We start from the raw sequence: 17,717 nt of genomic DNA, 5'->3' as shown, positions 1-17,717 counted from the left end.
TGATTCTCATGTCCCTGCTTCTTCCTCTCTTCTGCAGTTGTGGGTTTTCAACTTAGTAGAAATGGGGTCTCGTTCAAGGAGAAAAGCAGCATGGCCTAGTGGGCATGGGAGGCAGAAGGTCTGGGGTTCTAGTCCCAGCTCTTCCGATTGTTGGTTGTGTGACCTTGGAAAGGTCATTTAACTTCTTTGCGCCTCAATTACCTCATTTGTAAAATGGAGATTGAAACTGTCGGCCCTTTGTGAGACATGGACTGTGTGACATGATTAGCTTGTATCTATTCTAGTGCTTAGAACATTGCCTGGCAGACAGTAAGTGCTTAACAAATACCACAGTTATCATTTTTTACGAATGAATTCACTGGGTGTCCACGTAGGTTGTTTTCTCCTCCCCTACTTTTTGCAAGATAATGGACTCTTCCCTCTTTCCTCCATCACTGCCTCCCCAAAGCTAAATTAAACTAAATCATTCTGATCATAGTCAGTGAGGACTTATGAAAAAGCTGAGCTCTGCTCTTGGTCCAGAGGAAATGCTACACCTCTGGGAATCAAGAGATCTGGGTTTTGGTCCCATCTCTGTGGGTGGGGAAATGGCTGATGGGGCTACACTCTCAAAGGTGAACTTTTCTGATCAAAGAACCACTGAGGATGCTCTGTAAGGTGGGAAGGCCCACAGGACTCTTGAAAAATAGCTGGCTAATGTGGGCAGCAAAGACTACAGCAGCTACCAAGGCAATGGCCTGTTTGGTTATGGCACTAATGCACAACACTGGCATTATGCTGTGGTCACTTTGACCATAAAATGAGTCCTACACATATAAAAAAACCCACGTCTTCAGTGTACTTCGTGGTGTGTGAGTCTCTGTATGTCTATTTGCTTGTACTCTGTGACCTGGAGCGCTTAGTACAGTGCTCTGCACACAGTAAGCACTCAATAAATATGATTGAATGAATGAATGAATGAAATGTGACTGGAAGAGATGAGAGAAAGGCACCAATGCAAACCATTATTACTATAATTAACCTATCAATGAGTGGTATTTATTGAGCACTAACTAGGTGTAAAGCACTGAACTAAACACTTAAGAAATTACAATACACCAGAGTTGGAAGATGCAATCACCCCCCCACAAGGAGCTTACAGTCTACAAGGGAAGATAGACATTAAAAAACATGAGAAGGGGGAAAATGTAGAGTATAAAGGCATAGACATAAACGCTGTTGTTGGGGTGAGTATTAAAGTACTGAAGGGGTACACAGCAAAGCCCATAGATGACGTAGAGGGAAATGGGAAATGAGGGCTTAGTCAGGGAAGGCCTCTTGAAGGAGATGTGATTCCTCTGTGTAGAGTCTTAGATCACCTCCATAGTCTGCTTCCTTTACTCCTGTGCATGAGGCACAGATATTAGGATGACCTCATCCACCTCGGGTTCATCCTTCTGTGCTTTAATTCTGACCAGAAAAATGACTTCTCCATCCTTAATGGCACCCCTATAAATTGCCCTCACAAGTTGTTCAAGAAGTTTAACTTGCTCCTCAAACCCCCTCCTTTGGCCTCCCCTATCTCTTGTCCCTAATGACCTGACCACTTACTTTATTGAGAAAATTGACACTATCAGGCATGATCTCCCTAAAATCTCCCCCTCTTTAGACTGTGAGCCCGTTATGAAGGGACCATCTCCCTTTATTGCTGTATTGTACTTTCCAAGTGCTTAGTACAGTGTTCTGCACACAGTAGGCACTCAATAAATACAACTGAATGGATGAAAAAAATGGCCTCTCTTCCTCTCTGCAGTCTGCCTCTCTGCAGAGGCAGTCTCCTGCCTTCAAGACACCGCTACTTGGACATCCTCCCGTCACCTCAAATTTAACATGTCTGAAACACAATTATCTTCCCACCCAAAACCTGTCCCTCCCCTGATTTTCTCATCACTGTGGACAGCACCACCATCCTTCCTGTCTCACAAGCCCCTAACCTTTGGTGCTGTTTTTGACCAACTCTCTCATTCAACCCACATATTCAACCTCTCACTAAATCCTGTCATTTCAACCTTCACAACATTGCTAAAATCCACCCTTTCCTCTCCATCCAAACTACTACCCCTCCCCATCGCCCTCACTTGCTCCCTCTGCTGTACCCCCCTCCCCGCCCCACAGCACTTGTGTGTATATATGTATAAATTTGTAATTCTATTGATTTTATTGATGATGTATAAGGATCCATAATTCTATTGATTTATATTGATGCCTGTTTACTTATTTTGATATCTATTTCCTCAATTCTAGACTGTGAGCCCATTGTGGGCAGAGATTGTCTCTGTTGCTGAATTGCAATTTTCAAGTGCTTAGTACAGTGTTCTGCACACAGAACTCAATAAATATGACTGAATGAATAAATGAAAGAATACTACCTCATTAGTCCAAGCACCAATCCTATCCTGCTTTGATTACTATATCAGCATCCTTGCAGACCTCCCCACCTCCTATCTCTCCCTCCTCCAGTCTATACTTTGCTGCCTGGATCATTTTTCTACAGAAACATTCAACACATGTTCCCCCACTTCTCAAAAGCCTCCAGTGGTAACCCACCCACCTCCGCATCCAACAGAAATTCTTTACCATCAAAGCACTCAATCATCTTGCCCCCTTCTACCTCACATTGCTGCTCTCCTACTACAACCCAACCCGAATGCTTTGCTCCTCTAAGGCCAACCTTGTACCTCAGTCACATGTAACTCGCTGCTGACCTCTCATGCACAACTTGCTTCTGGCCTGGAATGCCCTCCCTCTTCATATCTGACAGTCAATTACTCTTCCCACTTTCAAAGCCTTATTTAAGGCACATCTCCTCCAAGAGGCCTTCTCTAAGTCCTCATTTCCTCTTCTCCCACTCCCTTCTGTGTCACCCTAATTTCCTCCCTTTATTAACTTCCCCCTCAGCCCCACAAGCACTTGTGCACATATCCATAATAGATTTACTTATATTAATGTCTGTCTCCCCTTCTAGGCTGTTAGCTCATTGTGGTCAGGGAATGTGTCTATCAACTCTGCTACATTGTTAAATTGTGCCCTCACAAGCACTTAGTACAGTTCTTTGCACACAGTATGTGCTCAGTGACTGATTGATTGATCTTGGTCCTGAAGCCTCAGAACTGTAACTCACCCATTATTTTCAGTGGAAGACTCCATCATCATGAAATGGAAGGGGCCTAGTGGTGCTAGCTGCTATTGAGATCTTCTTTCTTCCTTCCTTGACTGCCCTTCTCAACTATTCATTCTAGTGTTTTTTTCACTTTAAATCATTCTTTCATATTAATTGAGCACTTACTGTGTGAAAAGCACTGCACTAAGCACTTCAGAAACTACAATACAAAAATAAGCAGACACATTCCCTGCCCACAACAAGCGCAACCCCATGCCTCCCCTATGTTAAAAAAACCTCAAGACCTCACGGCACCATTTACCTACTGGCCCATCTCCCTCCACCATTCTTATCCAAACTCTTTGAATGGGTTGTATATACTGCTGCCTTCACTTTCTCACCTCCAACTCCCTTCTTGACGCTCTACAATTCTGATTCTACCTCTTTAACTCCTTCACTCCACTGCAGCAATCATCTCTGAGGTCCTCTCGTTGCCATCTCACCAAACTAGTGGACTCTACTCTCTTCCTATCCCTCTTGACTTCTTGGCTTCCACTGATATGATGGACCATCCCTTCTCCTTGATTTTCTGCCACAGTCCTATCTTGGTTTTCTTACATCTCTGACCAATCTTTCTTGGTCTCCTTTCACTGGTGTGTCTTCTCTCTAGGCTTGACTATTCTCAATCTCTGCAATCTTGCTTTGCCTTTAAGATATCTCTACGTGGATGTCTCACTGATACCTGAAGTTCAGTGTGTCTAAATTTGAAATCATCTTCCCTCCCAAATCCTCTCCCCTGTTTTATTTTATCATCACAGTAAACAATACCACTGCCCTCCCCATCTCAAATCTGTAATCTTGGCATTATCTTTGAATCTACCTTTCAACCCCCATATTCACTCTCTTGCCAAATCTGTTAGGATTTTTCTCCACAACATTTCCAGGATATCCCCCTTGCTCTCCACTCAAATGGTCACCATATTGGTCCAGACAGTTGTCCAAACTCAGCCTGCCTCCTGAGTCAGCCTGATCTCTGATCTCCCTGCCTCCAGTCTCTCCCCTCTCCAATTCACCATACTTCCCTCTGCTTGCTGACTCATTTTTCTAAAATGTCATTCTGTGCACATGTCCCTACTCCTCAAAAGACTCCAAAAATAATAATAATAATAGCATATGTTAAGCGCTCACTATGTGCCAGGCACTGTACTAAGCACCGGGTTAGATAGAAGATAATCGGGTTGGACACATTCCTAGCCCACATGGGGCTCGCTATTTTAATCCCCATTTTACAGATGAGCTAAGTGAGGCACAGATAAATTAAATGACTTGCCCAAGACCACACAGTAGACAAGTGGCAGAGCTGGGATTAGAACCCAGGTCCTTCTGACTCCCACCCCTAGGCTCTATTCAGCTCAGGGAAGGACTCAATCAGTGTCAGGCTGAGGCTTTCTCAACTTTTATAATGCTGAGATCACCTCTGAAACAGAATGAGGCTCAACAGACTAGATGGGAGGGAGGAAAGGAGAATCCCCATTTTAGAGTCAAAGAAAGTGAAACAGACAATTCTGAATGAATTCTTTCATTCAACTGAATTTTTGAGCGCTTACTGTGTGCAGAGCACTGTACTAAGAGTTTGGGAGAGTACACATACAACAATAAACAGACACATTCTCTGCCCACAACAAACCTACAGTCTAGAGGGGGAAAGGCAGACATGAATATAAATACATTATATGGGTGTACATGGGTGCCGTGGGGCTGCCAGGGGAGAATGAATAAATAAAGGGAATGAGACAGAGCAATGAATGAATGAATAAAGGGAATGAGAAAGAGCAATGCAGGAGGGAGTGGGAGAAGAGGAAAGGGGGGCTTAGTTAGGGAAGACCTTCAGGGAAGAGATGTGCCTTCAATAAAGCTTTGAATGGGGGGAAAGTAATTTTATATCGGATTTGAGGAGGGAAGGCGTTCCAGGCCAGAGGCAGGACATGGGCAAGGGATCAGCGGTGACAGACGAGATCAAGGCACATTGAGAAGGTTAGCATTAGCATTAGAGGAGCAAATTGTGTGAGTTGGATTTTAATTGGAGTGTAGGTGGGTGATGTAAGAAGGAGGCAAGGTGATCCAGCACTTTAAAGCCAATGGTGAGGAGTTTTTGTTTGATGTGGAGGTGGATGTGCAACCACTGGAGTTTCTTGAGGAGTGGGGATACACGTCCTAAGTGTTTCTGTTGATAGATGATCCGGGCAGCAGGGTGAAAGATGAACTGGACTAGGGAGAAACAGGAGGCAGGGAGGTCAGCAAGGAGGCTGATACAGTAATCCAGGTGGGATAGAATTAGTGATTGTATTAACTTGGTAGCACAACACTTTTGGATAGAGAGGAAAGGACGGATTTTAAAGATGTTGTGAAGATGGGACTGACAGGGTTTAGTGATGGACTGAATATGTTTCAAAAGTTGTGTAATGGCCTAGGTCGAATGCAGGGTACTGATCAGCTTTTGAAACTTTTGAATATACGGGTCCATTGAGAGAGAGTAGTTGAGGATAATGCCAAGGATACAGGCTTGTGAGACAGGAAGGATGGTGGTGTCATCTATAAGGATGGGAAAGCGACATGCCCCTTCAATTGGCGTCCTGACCACCCCTTTTTCCCCTACCCACCCAAACTCATAAACCTCTAAGTTATTTTCTGAGCTGCAACTCCAGTGTGGAGAAGGGGAAACTGTGTGGGAAAAGAGGAGAGGTTGAGAGCCCCACTTCCCTCGTCAGGATCATTTTCCTACTACTTCCTTCTTACCATCATCATCATCATCATCAATCGTATTTATTGAGCGCTTACTGTGTGCAGAGCACTGTACTAAGCACTTCGGAAGTGCAAGTTGGCAACATACAGAGACAGTCCCTACCCAACAGAGGGCTCACAGTCTAAAAGGGGAAGTATTCTGCCTAATGGTGGCCCGGATTTGAAACTGACAAGGAGAAAAAACTTGTTGATTGGTTCCTCCTGTGCACCCAACGCTTTGATCCTACTTTCCTCCACTCTAGGCTGTAAGTTTGTTGTGAGTATAGAACGTGCCTACCAACTCTGTTGTAGTATACTCTCCCAAGTGCTTAGCGTACTATTCAGCACACAGTAAGTGCTCAGTAAATACGACTGATTGATCGGTCCCTTGTGGAGGAATGATGATTTTGATATTTCTTAAGCGCTTACTATGGTGTTGGGCACTGGACACTGGGGTGGGTACAAACATAGGTTGGACACAGTCCCTGTCCCACGTGGGGCTCACAGTCTCAATCGCCATTTTCCAGATGAGGGGACTGAGGCCGGAGAAGTGAAGTGAGTTGCCCAAGGTCACCCAGCAGACAAGTGGCGCGGCCAGGATTAGAACCCATGACCCTCTGATTCCCAGGTCCGTGCTCTATCCACTACAGTCATCTGAGGTCAGACGGCTCGTTGTTGGGTAGGGATTGTCTGTTGTTGAACTGTATTTTCCAAGAGCTTAGTACCGTGCTCTGTACACAATAGGCGCCTAATAAATACGCTTGAAGCAATGCAGGGATGACGGATGCTTCGTTTTGATGGTCCGCTGCATCCCGGTTTGGTTCAGTTTGTCCTATCCACCAATTTAAGAGCTAACGAAGTTGGGTCGGTTGGTTTTTTTTCCCAAAAAGTTGGGGAAAGCGTCCCCCCTCGCCGGGCCGGCGATGCACGTCGGATTCGGGGGTCCCCTAAAGTCGGGGTGGCGGGCAGGCGCCTCCCGGCGGATCCGGGCCGGGAGGGAAGAGGGAGGGAGCGAGGCGTCCGGGCGTCCAGGAGGGGGCCTGCAGGACTACGACTCCCATGAAGCACAGGGGAAGGAGCGGCGGGCCAGGCTCCTCCCGAATTCCTTGGGATCCGGCCTGTTGGGAAGAGCGGGGGGAGGACGCAGCGGGGCGGCAGGAGGAGGAGCGGCGGGAGCCGGAGCACGAGCAGCAGCAGCGGCAGCAGCCGGAGCGGGAGGGAGAGGCAGAGAGTGGGGGTGGCGTCGTTGCCGCTTCTGCTGCTGCAGCTGGTGCCGGTGTTGCAGCCCCGGCTGCAGGGGGCGGGGGCGGCCCGGGCTCGCCGGGAGCGGGCAGGAGGCGGACAGGGAGCGCGCCAGCTCCGCCGCCGCCGTTTCTCCCTCCCCCGGTCCGGCGATCGGCCGTGCCGGAGAGCCGGAGGGCCCCGGCCCACCGCGGCCGGCCTTTACATGGCTGCTCGGCGGGGAACTGCCTAGCGGGATCGGGCTTGGCTGCGGCGGGGGGCCCGGGGGAGAGCCGACCCCCCCCGGGGGGCTGCCGGGGCCCAGCCAGCTGCCAGGGAGTTCAGAGGCTGCTGCGCCTCCTGTCTCCCTGCCCCCTCCATGGGGGCTGCATCCCCCAGGACCGGCCGCTGACACCCCCCCCCCCACCACCAGGACCGGCCGCTGACCCCTGGATTATCCGCCGAGGCGCCCCCACCCCGGGCCAGCCGGTGACCCCCCCCTCCACCCCCGAACCGTCGGCTGACCCCCAGGATTACCCCGATTCCCCTCGCCCCCCTCCCGATCGGCTGCTGACCCCTCCAACCAGCCTCTGCCCAGCGATGCACTGAGCTTCCTCCTCGTTCGGTGCGCCCGGTGTTAGTGGCGCTCGGGGCCGAGGACCCAGCCCGCTCCCCCTCCTGCCCCTGGCATCGTTCCGTCGCCGATCCCGCTCTCGTCCCCCCTCCGGTGCCCGCCCCTCCCCGCCCGCGGATCTCCTGCCCTCCCGCCCCCTCTCCCGGGGTGCCCGCCGGGAGCGCCGGGCGGAGCCGGGCTGGCGGCGCGGGGCCCGGGCGCGGGCGGAGGAGCTGCTGCAATATGAACTATCAGCAGCAGCTGGCCAACTCGGCTGCCATCCGGGCCGAGATCCAGCGCTTCGAGTCGGTGCATCCCAACATCTACTCCATCTACGAGCTGCTCGAGCGGGTGGAGGAGCCCGTGCTGCAGAACCAGATCCGCGAGCATGTCATCGCCATCGAGGGTAAGGAGGAGGCCGGGTCTCGGCGCCCAGGCCGGGGGAGGGGCGGGCACCCCAGCGGAGTGGGCACCACGGTGCGTGCCCCGCAGCGGGTGGCGCCCAGCCCCGGGGGGCTGCAGTCGCTCCTTTGGAGAAGCAGCGTGGCTCGGTGGGAAGAACCCGGGCTTCTTGGGAGTCGGAGGGCGTGGGTTCTAATCTCGCCTCCTCCACTTTCATTCAGTCAGTCGTATTTATTGAACAATTACTGCGTGCTGAACACTGGACTAAGCGCTTGGAAAGTACAAATCGGCAGCATATAGAGACGGCTTCTACCCAAAAACGGACTCACTTGTCAGCTGTGTGACTTTGGCTCACTTCACTGGGCCTCAGTTACATCTGCAAAATGGGGGTGAAGCCTGCGAGCCCCACGTGAGACACCCTTATTATCTTGTGTCTACCCTACCGTTAAGAACAGTGCTTTGCACATAGTAAGCGCTTAACTAATGCTATTATTATTATTACGTGGGAGGAAACCTCAGTGGGCCTCTCCAGACTCTGGATGCTGGGGGGAGGTCTGGCTCGGTCACCTCGAGGTTGAGCAACTTGTACTTCCCAAGCGCTTAGTACAGTGCTCTGCACACAGTAAGCGCTCAATAAATACGATTGATTGAGCGCTGGGGGTCTTCCTTTCCCCTGCCAGGGATAGCGGGGAAAGGAAGCAGGACGGGTAGGGGATTGTCAGGGCCTGTTGATGGGTCGTGAGCTCTGACTTCGGAAAAGATGAATGAGTTGGGGGGATAACGACTCGCTACTGGGCAGAAGTTGTTCTAGGCTGCTACTTTTGGGGGCGGCCGGCCCAGGGCGAAGGCCCCGGTGCCGAGATGAACACATGCCCAGGCTCATTTGGGGACTGTTCATTCAATCCTATTTAATGAACCTTTTGTCTGTGCGGAGCACTGTACAAAGTGCTTGCAAACTACAATTCAGCACCAGATAGAGACAAGCCCTGCCTGAACCTTTAGTCTGTGTGGAACACTGTACTAAGCGCTTACAAACAACAATTCAGCACCAGATAGAGACAATCCCTGCCCTCAGGGGGGTCGGGAAGGTAGAAGTTTCTCTTTGGTCCGGTGGTCTTAAATCCGATGCAAGAAGTTTCAGTATTCGAAATTATAAGAGATGATCGAAAAGTTTGGCTTGCAACAGACCACTATTGAAAGCCGACATTCACAACCTGTATTAGGAAGAACCCCGGATGCGGGGAAAGGGGGGAGTCTTTAGAAACAGAATAATTGATGTGTGGCACGTACGTTGCATAGAAGCCTAGGAAGGTCTGGCATTCTCTCACCCAAGCAGATGAGAGGTGCAAGTTGAACCGATAGAACTGTAATTTAGTTGTAGAAATTAGCTTACTGCTCAGCCAGTCAAGATTAGTCTTCTAATTTGTTTCAGCAGTACAGTAATGCGGCTAAGGATTTAAGGCAATTTGCCCCAAAAGTTGTGTAATGGCCTAGGTCGAATGCAGGGTACTGATCGGCCAGATCACTTTCACTGCTTTCCTTGCCCTTCCCCGTGGTGGGCCTTGGCCTGAGAATCATTCCCGACCCCAGGTGGAAGAATTCAAGTTAAAGTTCACCCTCATTGTCTGTAGTTATCTCAGCCGAAACCATGTTGCTCTTTGATCAGGTATGTTTTGGCTTGGGTAATCTGAACAATCCACTTAACCAGAAGTGTTTTGTAAACAACCGATTGTCTCATGCCATTGAAGAAATGGATGTGGTTTTTCCCCCTTGATTAAGTTTGAACAATTTAGAGGATTCTCTCCAGGTGGTGGATATTAGCCTGATAAGGGAAACCCAGGGAATTGTTTGGCCGTCGGAACCCACGTGTTTTACAAATAACTGGGAGATGCATTCTTGCTCCTCAATTACCTGGAACCTCAGTGACTGTTTTCATTGTTTTGTTTTGGGTTTTTTTTTTTTTGCCAATCGTGAGGGAAGCTGCTCTTCTTGGGCCTTTTTTTTTTAAGCAAAGAATACTTGCACATGCCAGTTGGTTGCCTTCTTTCAGTAATGCACAACAGCTTTTTTATTGTTATTTTTAGTTGTTCTGTTCTCGCACTCTGCCTGTTCTCTGGTGAGGGGTTAAAGTGCTGGGAAATGCCACTTTCTGATGTACAACATCTGCCCTGAGAAAGACGTACGTCATGTTGACTGGATAACATAAGATGCCTCTCGATTCCTGGGAGAAGTGAGGGCCTATTAGTCCCTCTAACAAGAGCTTACGTTAGAGGAAGCTTGCAGTACTGCACCCACTTTCCATTAATCTGCTGAACCAGAGGGAAGGTTAAATCCGAGGCCCATCCTTTTATAGCCGAAGAATTGATTTTTGCGCTAATATTAATTTTCCATTCTCATATCTCCATTTGGCTGCCCCCACAAGAGACTGAGGTGACTCTTAAAAGTGGGGGAAAGAGTGAGCTTCAAAAGTAGGAACTGGTGATGAGCTAGCAATTCTGAGAGCACCGTGTTTCTATGGAAGGACAGTTGGATGGTGAGTCAGGGAACTAGATGAAGTGATCTGTGAGACAGTCCTTTGTATCATCTCTTAAAGTGAAAGCTTGGCTTATTGCCCATCAGCAAAATGATGTAATCAATTTGTCTTCAGTCCAGTTGTGAGGATGGCAAAAGTGTTCGCCATTCTGGCCCCAGGTTTTTGTGCGTCAATTTGAAAGCTTTTCAGGATGAAATTTTGAGGTATTGAAGCCTCCTCAGTTTTAATTTTGCTCATATGGTTAATCAGTTTTTTCCTCATACAAAAGAAGCAGATATTTGCTTCCTCCCCCCCCAGCCGGTTCTGGGGAACTTGGCGAGTCTTAGAAAGTTCCAGAAAGTACTTAACTAGTGGAAAGAGCACAGACCCGGGAGTCAGGAGACCTGGGTCCCAATCACAGTTTTGCCCACTTGTTTACTATGTGACCTTGGGCAAGTCACTTAACTTCTCTGTGTCTATTTCCTCATCTCTCTAATGGGAATTCAGTGCCTGTTCTCCCCCCCACCTTAGACTGAGTGCCCCACTGGGATGGTACTGAGTCTGATCTGATTGGTTTGTATCTACCCCAACTGTTGGCATTTAGTAAGTGCTTAACAAATACTGCAAATGTTGTCATTATTACTGTTAGAATCACTAAAAAATTTGGAAATAAGTTATGCTGACATCCATTTTTGCTTTTGATTTATTCAAAATTAGTTATGCTGATGGTTTTGAAATGTTGAACAGCAGAAGAAAATGTTTGGAGAGAATTATCGAAAAGAGGAAAATAATACTCTGTAATTCAAATACAGACTAAGTTGAGGGTGGGGAGGAATGGTGAGACTTAGATTGTGGTGGTAGTAGAGTTGGAGATGGTGGAGTTAATTGGGGAAAGTCTCTAGGAGGTGATGAGCCTTGAGCTATGGTTTTAAGGTTGGGAGGGATAGGATTGAAGGTGAACAGGAAAGAGGGAGTTATGTGGATATGAGAAAGTGTGGGTTGCACCGAACAGGCAAGAGGCAGTTGGAACTCACATTCTAAAGTGTTGCAATGGTAATCTCATTTATCTTCTCTGTGAATTTTTAGTGATCATCCTTATACACATGAGAATGTATTTTCCAAAAGGTGGAAGCCCCTAGATCAGGCTGAGATGGGCAGAATCCTCTGCCTGCTGAAGTCCCAACCCTTCCCTCCCATCCTCCCTTAGCATGCCCACTCTAGGAGGGAGATGGGCACACTAGCTCTGCCAGAGGAGAGACAAAGGATTCTGCGAACCCTCAGCAGGTCCTCATAGGAGAGGCATGTACTGAAATGGATGGACAACTGGTACTGACCTTGTAAATCCACATACCTTGTCAGTCCTGGAACACCGGCATCCAAGCCATCCCACTTTTCAGATGACTTCCATCTTAACATTCCCGGCAGTGAAGCCTATATTAGCGAATTTAATATATCCCTGATATTCTGAAATGAGACAGGATGAATAGTACTGTTTGCAAATAAGGGTTTTAGGTAATTCTGTTCTTCCTAGAACATATTTCAAAGCAATGTCCCATGGAGATTTTTGTGGCAGGAGTGAGGACTTTGATGTTTAGATTATTGTCACTAAAAGAAAAAAACAATATGTTTTAATGTATCGCACAGCAAAGTACCTGTAAGAGCCTTCCAAGGACATTTCATTCTGCTCAGGGGTTTTCCTTTGAGCAAATTTGATGTTTGCTCCATTTCTTTTGAAACTGGCACGTTCCTGCTAGTAGGAATGAAGCATCAGTATTTTCAAGAAGTAGTGTTGGAAGCTATTCCTAAAAACAATGCATATGGATGGTGATTCACTTCTCTCTTATCACCATGTCTACTTCTCTGTGGTGCTTTAGAAAAAGTTCATTTTTAGTTGGTGCTATTGACCTTGGAGGTAAACGAGAAAGTGACAATTCCTATTGGCTATATCGTGATCATTCTCTTCATATAATTCTTTTGTATGAGCTAAGTATTTTCTCATCTTGCATAGCAACAAAATGTGATTTGAATGACAACTACTTGTTCTATTCCAAACTACAGAAGCAGCTTTATTCAGAATGATTTATGGTGCAAGAATTATTAGTATGAACTTATTTCAAGATATTCATAAGTTTTATTTTCATATGTGCAATATCTACGTATTACTGATTGCATCACGACCTTGAGAAGTCACTGTATACCCCCAGCATCAACACACTCTCCCTCTCTCCCCTCCCCCTCCCCCTGGTAATTTGAGACTGTAATTTGCAAAATTTCCCCCTCTGAACACATACTAATGTTCTAGATTCCACCTGGAGTGTGCTGGACAGTCCCTTCTACATTACTGGAGCTTCTGTATGATGGATGTTTGTGGTATGTATTTTTTTCCTGAAATAAGAAAACAAATCACCAACTTTCCTGTCTCTGGTTCAAAATAGTCTCCCTACAAACTACCACTTTGCAGTGTATTATCCTGCGGCCAGATTTTGACTGCAGAGTTGATATTTTGTTCAGATAGCTCTATCTTGAGATTTCTTCATCCAGCAATTGGTAAGAAAGCTACAACGCTACCGAAATCTTGAAACTTGTAAATAACAGCAGTGGACTATATAGACCTGAACATTTCCAAATATAATGGGTTTGTATAAATCTAAATCCCATGTCACATATGTTTGGGTGTGAAATCGAATCCTACCTAAGCTTGTGGGGAATATGGACTTTCTGCAGTAGCCGTGAATAGATGGAGGATTCTTTTCCAATTGGAAACAAGTTACATTGGGATTTAAACTTTTGTACTGGTGGAAAATTGGTCCTGTGAGTTATTTTGTCCCCCTTTTTTTTTTTTCAGTTATGCTTTGGTCAGGCCGTTCCATTAATTGCAGTCTTTTGAAAGGTCACTCATTTTTTCCAAGTATTTTTTTTTAAGACTCTGAGCCCTTTTAAAAATGAATCCATGCTCTTGGAAGACTCAAAGAGATGCTAAAGGAGTCTACAGGAAGTGACTCAGGGCTGAAAAAACAAGCTATGGCAATTGTAGAAGCATTGCAAAAGAGTACCTGCTGCTGTGATATCACTGCTTGCTTAACCTAGGCATTTTAAGCTGATTCTGTTTATATAGAAAGCTAAAAAACCTATATCTTTTTGCTTTAAGCAAGTATGTACAGTACCTTACTCTGTGATTTTCTCTTGCTTTTTTTAATGCAGGCTTTGTTGACCTGTTTCTGAATGCTTTTGAAAATGGGAATGAATACAATGTGTTATTTCATGTCAAGTTATGGGACATGAACTTGGCCTTTGCCTCGCAATCTTTTAACTTTTAACTCAGCACCTTCATCTGAGAAATTAAAGACGTTAAGTCTACTCTTTTTGATTCTAATTCTTTTTTGAATTGGTACTTGAGAAGAGGTTTTTATATGTCCTGACTAGTTCCCAACTTGCACTTGGATTTGCTCTCTTTATTCACCCCTCCCTCAGCCCCACAGCACTTATGTACATATTCGTAGTTTATTTCTATTAATGTCTGTCTCCCTCTCTGAGCTCATTGTGGGCAGAGAATGTGACTACTAAACTCTGTTATATTATGCTCTCCCACGGGCTGAATGCAGTGCTGTGTGCACAATAAGCAAATGATTGATCTGAACTATTTTTGGGGCAAACAGCGTGACCTAGTGGAAAGAGCCACCAGGCCTGGAAGTCAGAGGACCTGGGTTCTAATCCTGGCTTTACCACTTGACTGCCGTGTCCTTGGGCAAGTCACTTGTCTTCTCCGTGCCTCAGTTTCCTCATCTGTAAAATGGTGACTTTATATGTCCCCTTTCTATGTGGGACTGTTTCTGACCTGATTCTCTTGCATCTACCCCCAGAGCTTAGAAAAGTGTTTGGCGCATAGTAAGCATTTGACAAATAGTACAGAAATTATCATTTATGTTTACACAGAGAAAACCTGAAGGGGAATGATGCAAATGACTTCCTCACAGAATGCTAGGGAGTAGGAAGATGAAGAAGCAGTAACATGTAAATCTCCAGTCCAGAGTTCCTCTCAAACTAGACTACCTTCTCCAAATGCTGGGGCTGTGGAACAGACTTGGGATTGAATGGAAAGAAAGGGGATGTGACATGTTTGGTCAAAAGAAATCACAAATGGAAGATTTTAATAACCAAAACTAAAGGGTCTTGAAGTTTTCCATAGATCAGGGTAGTGGTGGACTCTGAGCCTAGGAAGGAGCTTCAGTGGGATTCTACTGTTTGTTGTGTTGATCACCTTTAATCAGTTCTAACCGTCACTGACAGCCAGTGGTCATTCTGCGATATGGGGGAGCCAATTTGTAGTTGTGTTTTTAACAGGGGAGGCTTTGTGGATTTAAAGATAAATTACAAATTTAGCACTCTTTCTGTTACAGTAAGCTGACTGTGGACTTTCCAGATTCCAGTATTTGTACGACAGTTTTATATAGACAGTCCTTCCTCTAATTAATGGAATGGCTTGTGCAATCTGCTTGTAATTAGTGAAGTAGTAGTAAAACAGAGTGGGAAGCATTTTAATCTTTTCATTGTTTGGGAGATGAATTCTAAATCAATTCCCAGCCGTGTTAACAAATTATTTATGTTCTTGGATTTCTGAAATGTCAGTATTCAGCAAGATCAGGTGAACTGAATAATGATGATTTTCAAATCTTCAGTGGATATGGTTCATGCTGAGTGCTGCACAGATACTATACCCATTATTTTGGATAAGGGAAACTGAAAAATGCAAAGCTCTGGCACATCGGACTGAGTTATAGTTTATGCATTTTGATTTTCAGTTGACAGATTCACTATAGCTTTTGTGGTTTTTGGTTTTTTTTTAATTCCTGCATCAATGCCTGTGGCTTCAAGAAGTTTCTGAGAAAGGGTTGTTATTATTAAGGGTCACTCAGTGATCCTAACCTTTTCTTTTTATCACCTGCTGACTGGTTTAGCCTATGGTTGTTTTAATCAAATAAGAACTGGGGAATTCATCGCTGCCCTGAAATGTTGATGTTACCCTAGTGTTTTCAGTTAGCCTTTTTGTTATGAGAATTTTTTAAATTTTCCAGGGAGTGTTCAGTTGAGAGTCCCTCGGCTTCCTACCCTATTTTTTGTTGTTGGAGATTTTTGTGTGTGTCTGTAAGCAGTGATAACAGTGCACCTATTATGTGTTCAAGCTGCTGTACTAAAAAAAAAAAGTCATTGTTTCAATTTTAGCATCAACAAACAAGTCTCATGATTTTAGGAGAGGTTTACCATGCAATGTTGGGTAATGGGATGCAAATGGAGAATTAAACTCCTGGAAGTTTAGAAAGTGCTGGAAAAAGTACATGTACTAAGTTGCAGTCATCAAATGTTGTAGGCTTTTAATATGTTGGCAGTTTGATCATATCTTGCATTCATTTTAGTAGAGAGCATAAGTCTCCTCAGCATAGTTGTCAAAGAGAAGGAAGCAAGCTCAGAATCACAACTCATTCTCCACCTTCTATATTTTTCTTTTAGCTCTGATTTTTCTAAAGAATTATCTCTATTTTTAATGCCAGCTGTTTGCTTTCTGCAAAGTGGATATAAGTCTCCCCCAGGCCAGGTGGCCCCTTATCTGGTGAGAGTCTGTTGCTGTTCAAGGGTCAGTTTATTTGCTGTCTTTCACTTTGCTTTTGTCTTCTCAAAATTACTCATTTCCAGTTCACCAGAACCACTGCTGGTGGGCTGAGGTAGCCTCCTTGCCTAGAATATTGGGGGTCAGCTGAGAGACAAGCTTCTTGCATGGAATACTGGGGCAGGACTGACCTATCTAGGGGATGGTGTGTGGGACAAATAATTGATGTTCCAGGTGTGTATTGTGCCGTTCAGCCATTGTGCCTGCTAAGAGGAAGTTATAAAAAAAAAAAAAAAGAAAATCATCAGTGCACCAGAGACAAAGCAGTTCTGCTTTCAGTAATGCGCAGTGGCGTTCCTCATCTGGAGGGTTGGAGCACGCAGAATCTCAGTTCACCACCAACCCCACAAGAAGTGTGCTGTAAGAGGACATCTACCACACAGAAGATAGAGATATGTATCTATGTCTTTTTATCTGACAAATTGTAGTCTGAGGGACATACTTTGTATATTGTTTAACTCTGGAAGGTTCACTGTTTTAGAAAAACAATATAGATTATCAGTACGTTTGTAGATCTAGTTGGGTGATAATGGGTGGAAAACACAAATAATGCTGTAGTGGATTTCAAAAGAAATGAAGACAAAGTGAAGAGGAGTTTTACTGGGCATCTTGGACACAAGTCAGTAGTTGTGGAGTTCATTTCTACCAGGTCAGCAAATGCCTTCAGCCTGCATTGGATCAGGGACTGCTTCACCCCATCAAGTGACCACACTCATTCACAGAGCTGGAGACCACAGTGAGAAGGGGAAAATCTATGCCTCTGCTTTTCAGAAGAATGGCTGCCTTGGGGGAGGGATTTTCAGTTGAGAGTTCAGTCCGAAAAACTGAAAGTGGAGGCCAGTGTTAAGGAAAGGAAATGTCAGCCATGTAAATGCAGAATTAATTCAGCCCCCTACATTTCAAAAGCTTTCCTTGAACAATTGTATTGGCCTCTTTCATACACATCATTAATTAACAATATTTATTTAGTGATTAATATGTACCAAGCACTGTGGTAGACCCCAGATAATGAGCCCAGACATAGTTCCTGTCCTATCTTCTAGACTGTGAGCCCGCTGTTGGGTAGGGACCATCTCTGTGTTGCCAACTTGTACTTCCCAAGCGCTTAGTACAGTGCTCTGCACACAGTAAGTGCTCAATAAATATGATTGAATGAATGAATGAATCTTGGCGGCGGGTGTGTGTCTCACAATCTTAAGAAATCCTAACAAATATATATCCTGTCACAATTTCTTTAAAACTTTCATTCTGCACTTGGATGGGGAAATCCTTTTCTTTCCCTTCCATCTTTCACCCTTATTCTATATCTAGAAATTGAAGGACAGTGAGTCTGAATTGGCATCTATTTCTCTGCTTGGCTGTTCCAACCACCATAACTAGTAGAGGA

General features: G+C 45.6%; 1 protein-coding gene across 6 annotated transcripts in view; it reads left to right on the top strand.

Moving 5' to 3' along the window:
* The first annotated feature begins 7,980 nt into the window (after positions 1-7,980).
* Positions 7,981-17,717, top strand: part of AGAP1 (ArfGAP with GTPase domain, ankyrin repeat and PH domain 1) — a 777,656-nt gene continuing 767,919 nt past the window's right edge. For all 6 annotated transcript variants that reach the window (XM_038749190.1, XM_038749187.1, XM_038749185.1 and 3 more), the window contains exon 1: positions 7,981-8,160. In XM_038749190.1, coding sequence (XP_038605118.1) covers positions 7,998-8,160 — 163 coding nt within the window. In that variant the 5' untranslated portion in view covers positions 7,981-7,997. The remainder of the gene's footprint in view (positions 8,161-17,717) is intronic.

This window comes from Tachyglossus aculeatus, chromosome 7, assembly GCF_015852505.1.
Source record: "Tachyglossus aculeatus isolate mTacAcu1 chromosome 7, mTacAcu1.pri, whole genome shotgun sequence".
NCBI classification, from domain to species: Eukaryota; Metazoa; Chordata; class Mammalia; order Monotremata; family Tachyglossidae; genus Tachyglossus; species Tachyglossus aculeatus.
This window is presented reverse-complemented; position numbering and strand designations above follow the sequence as displayed.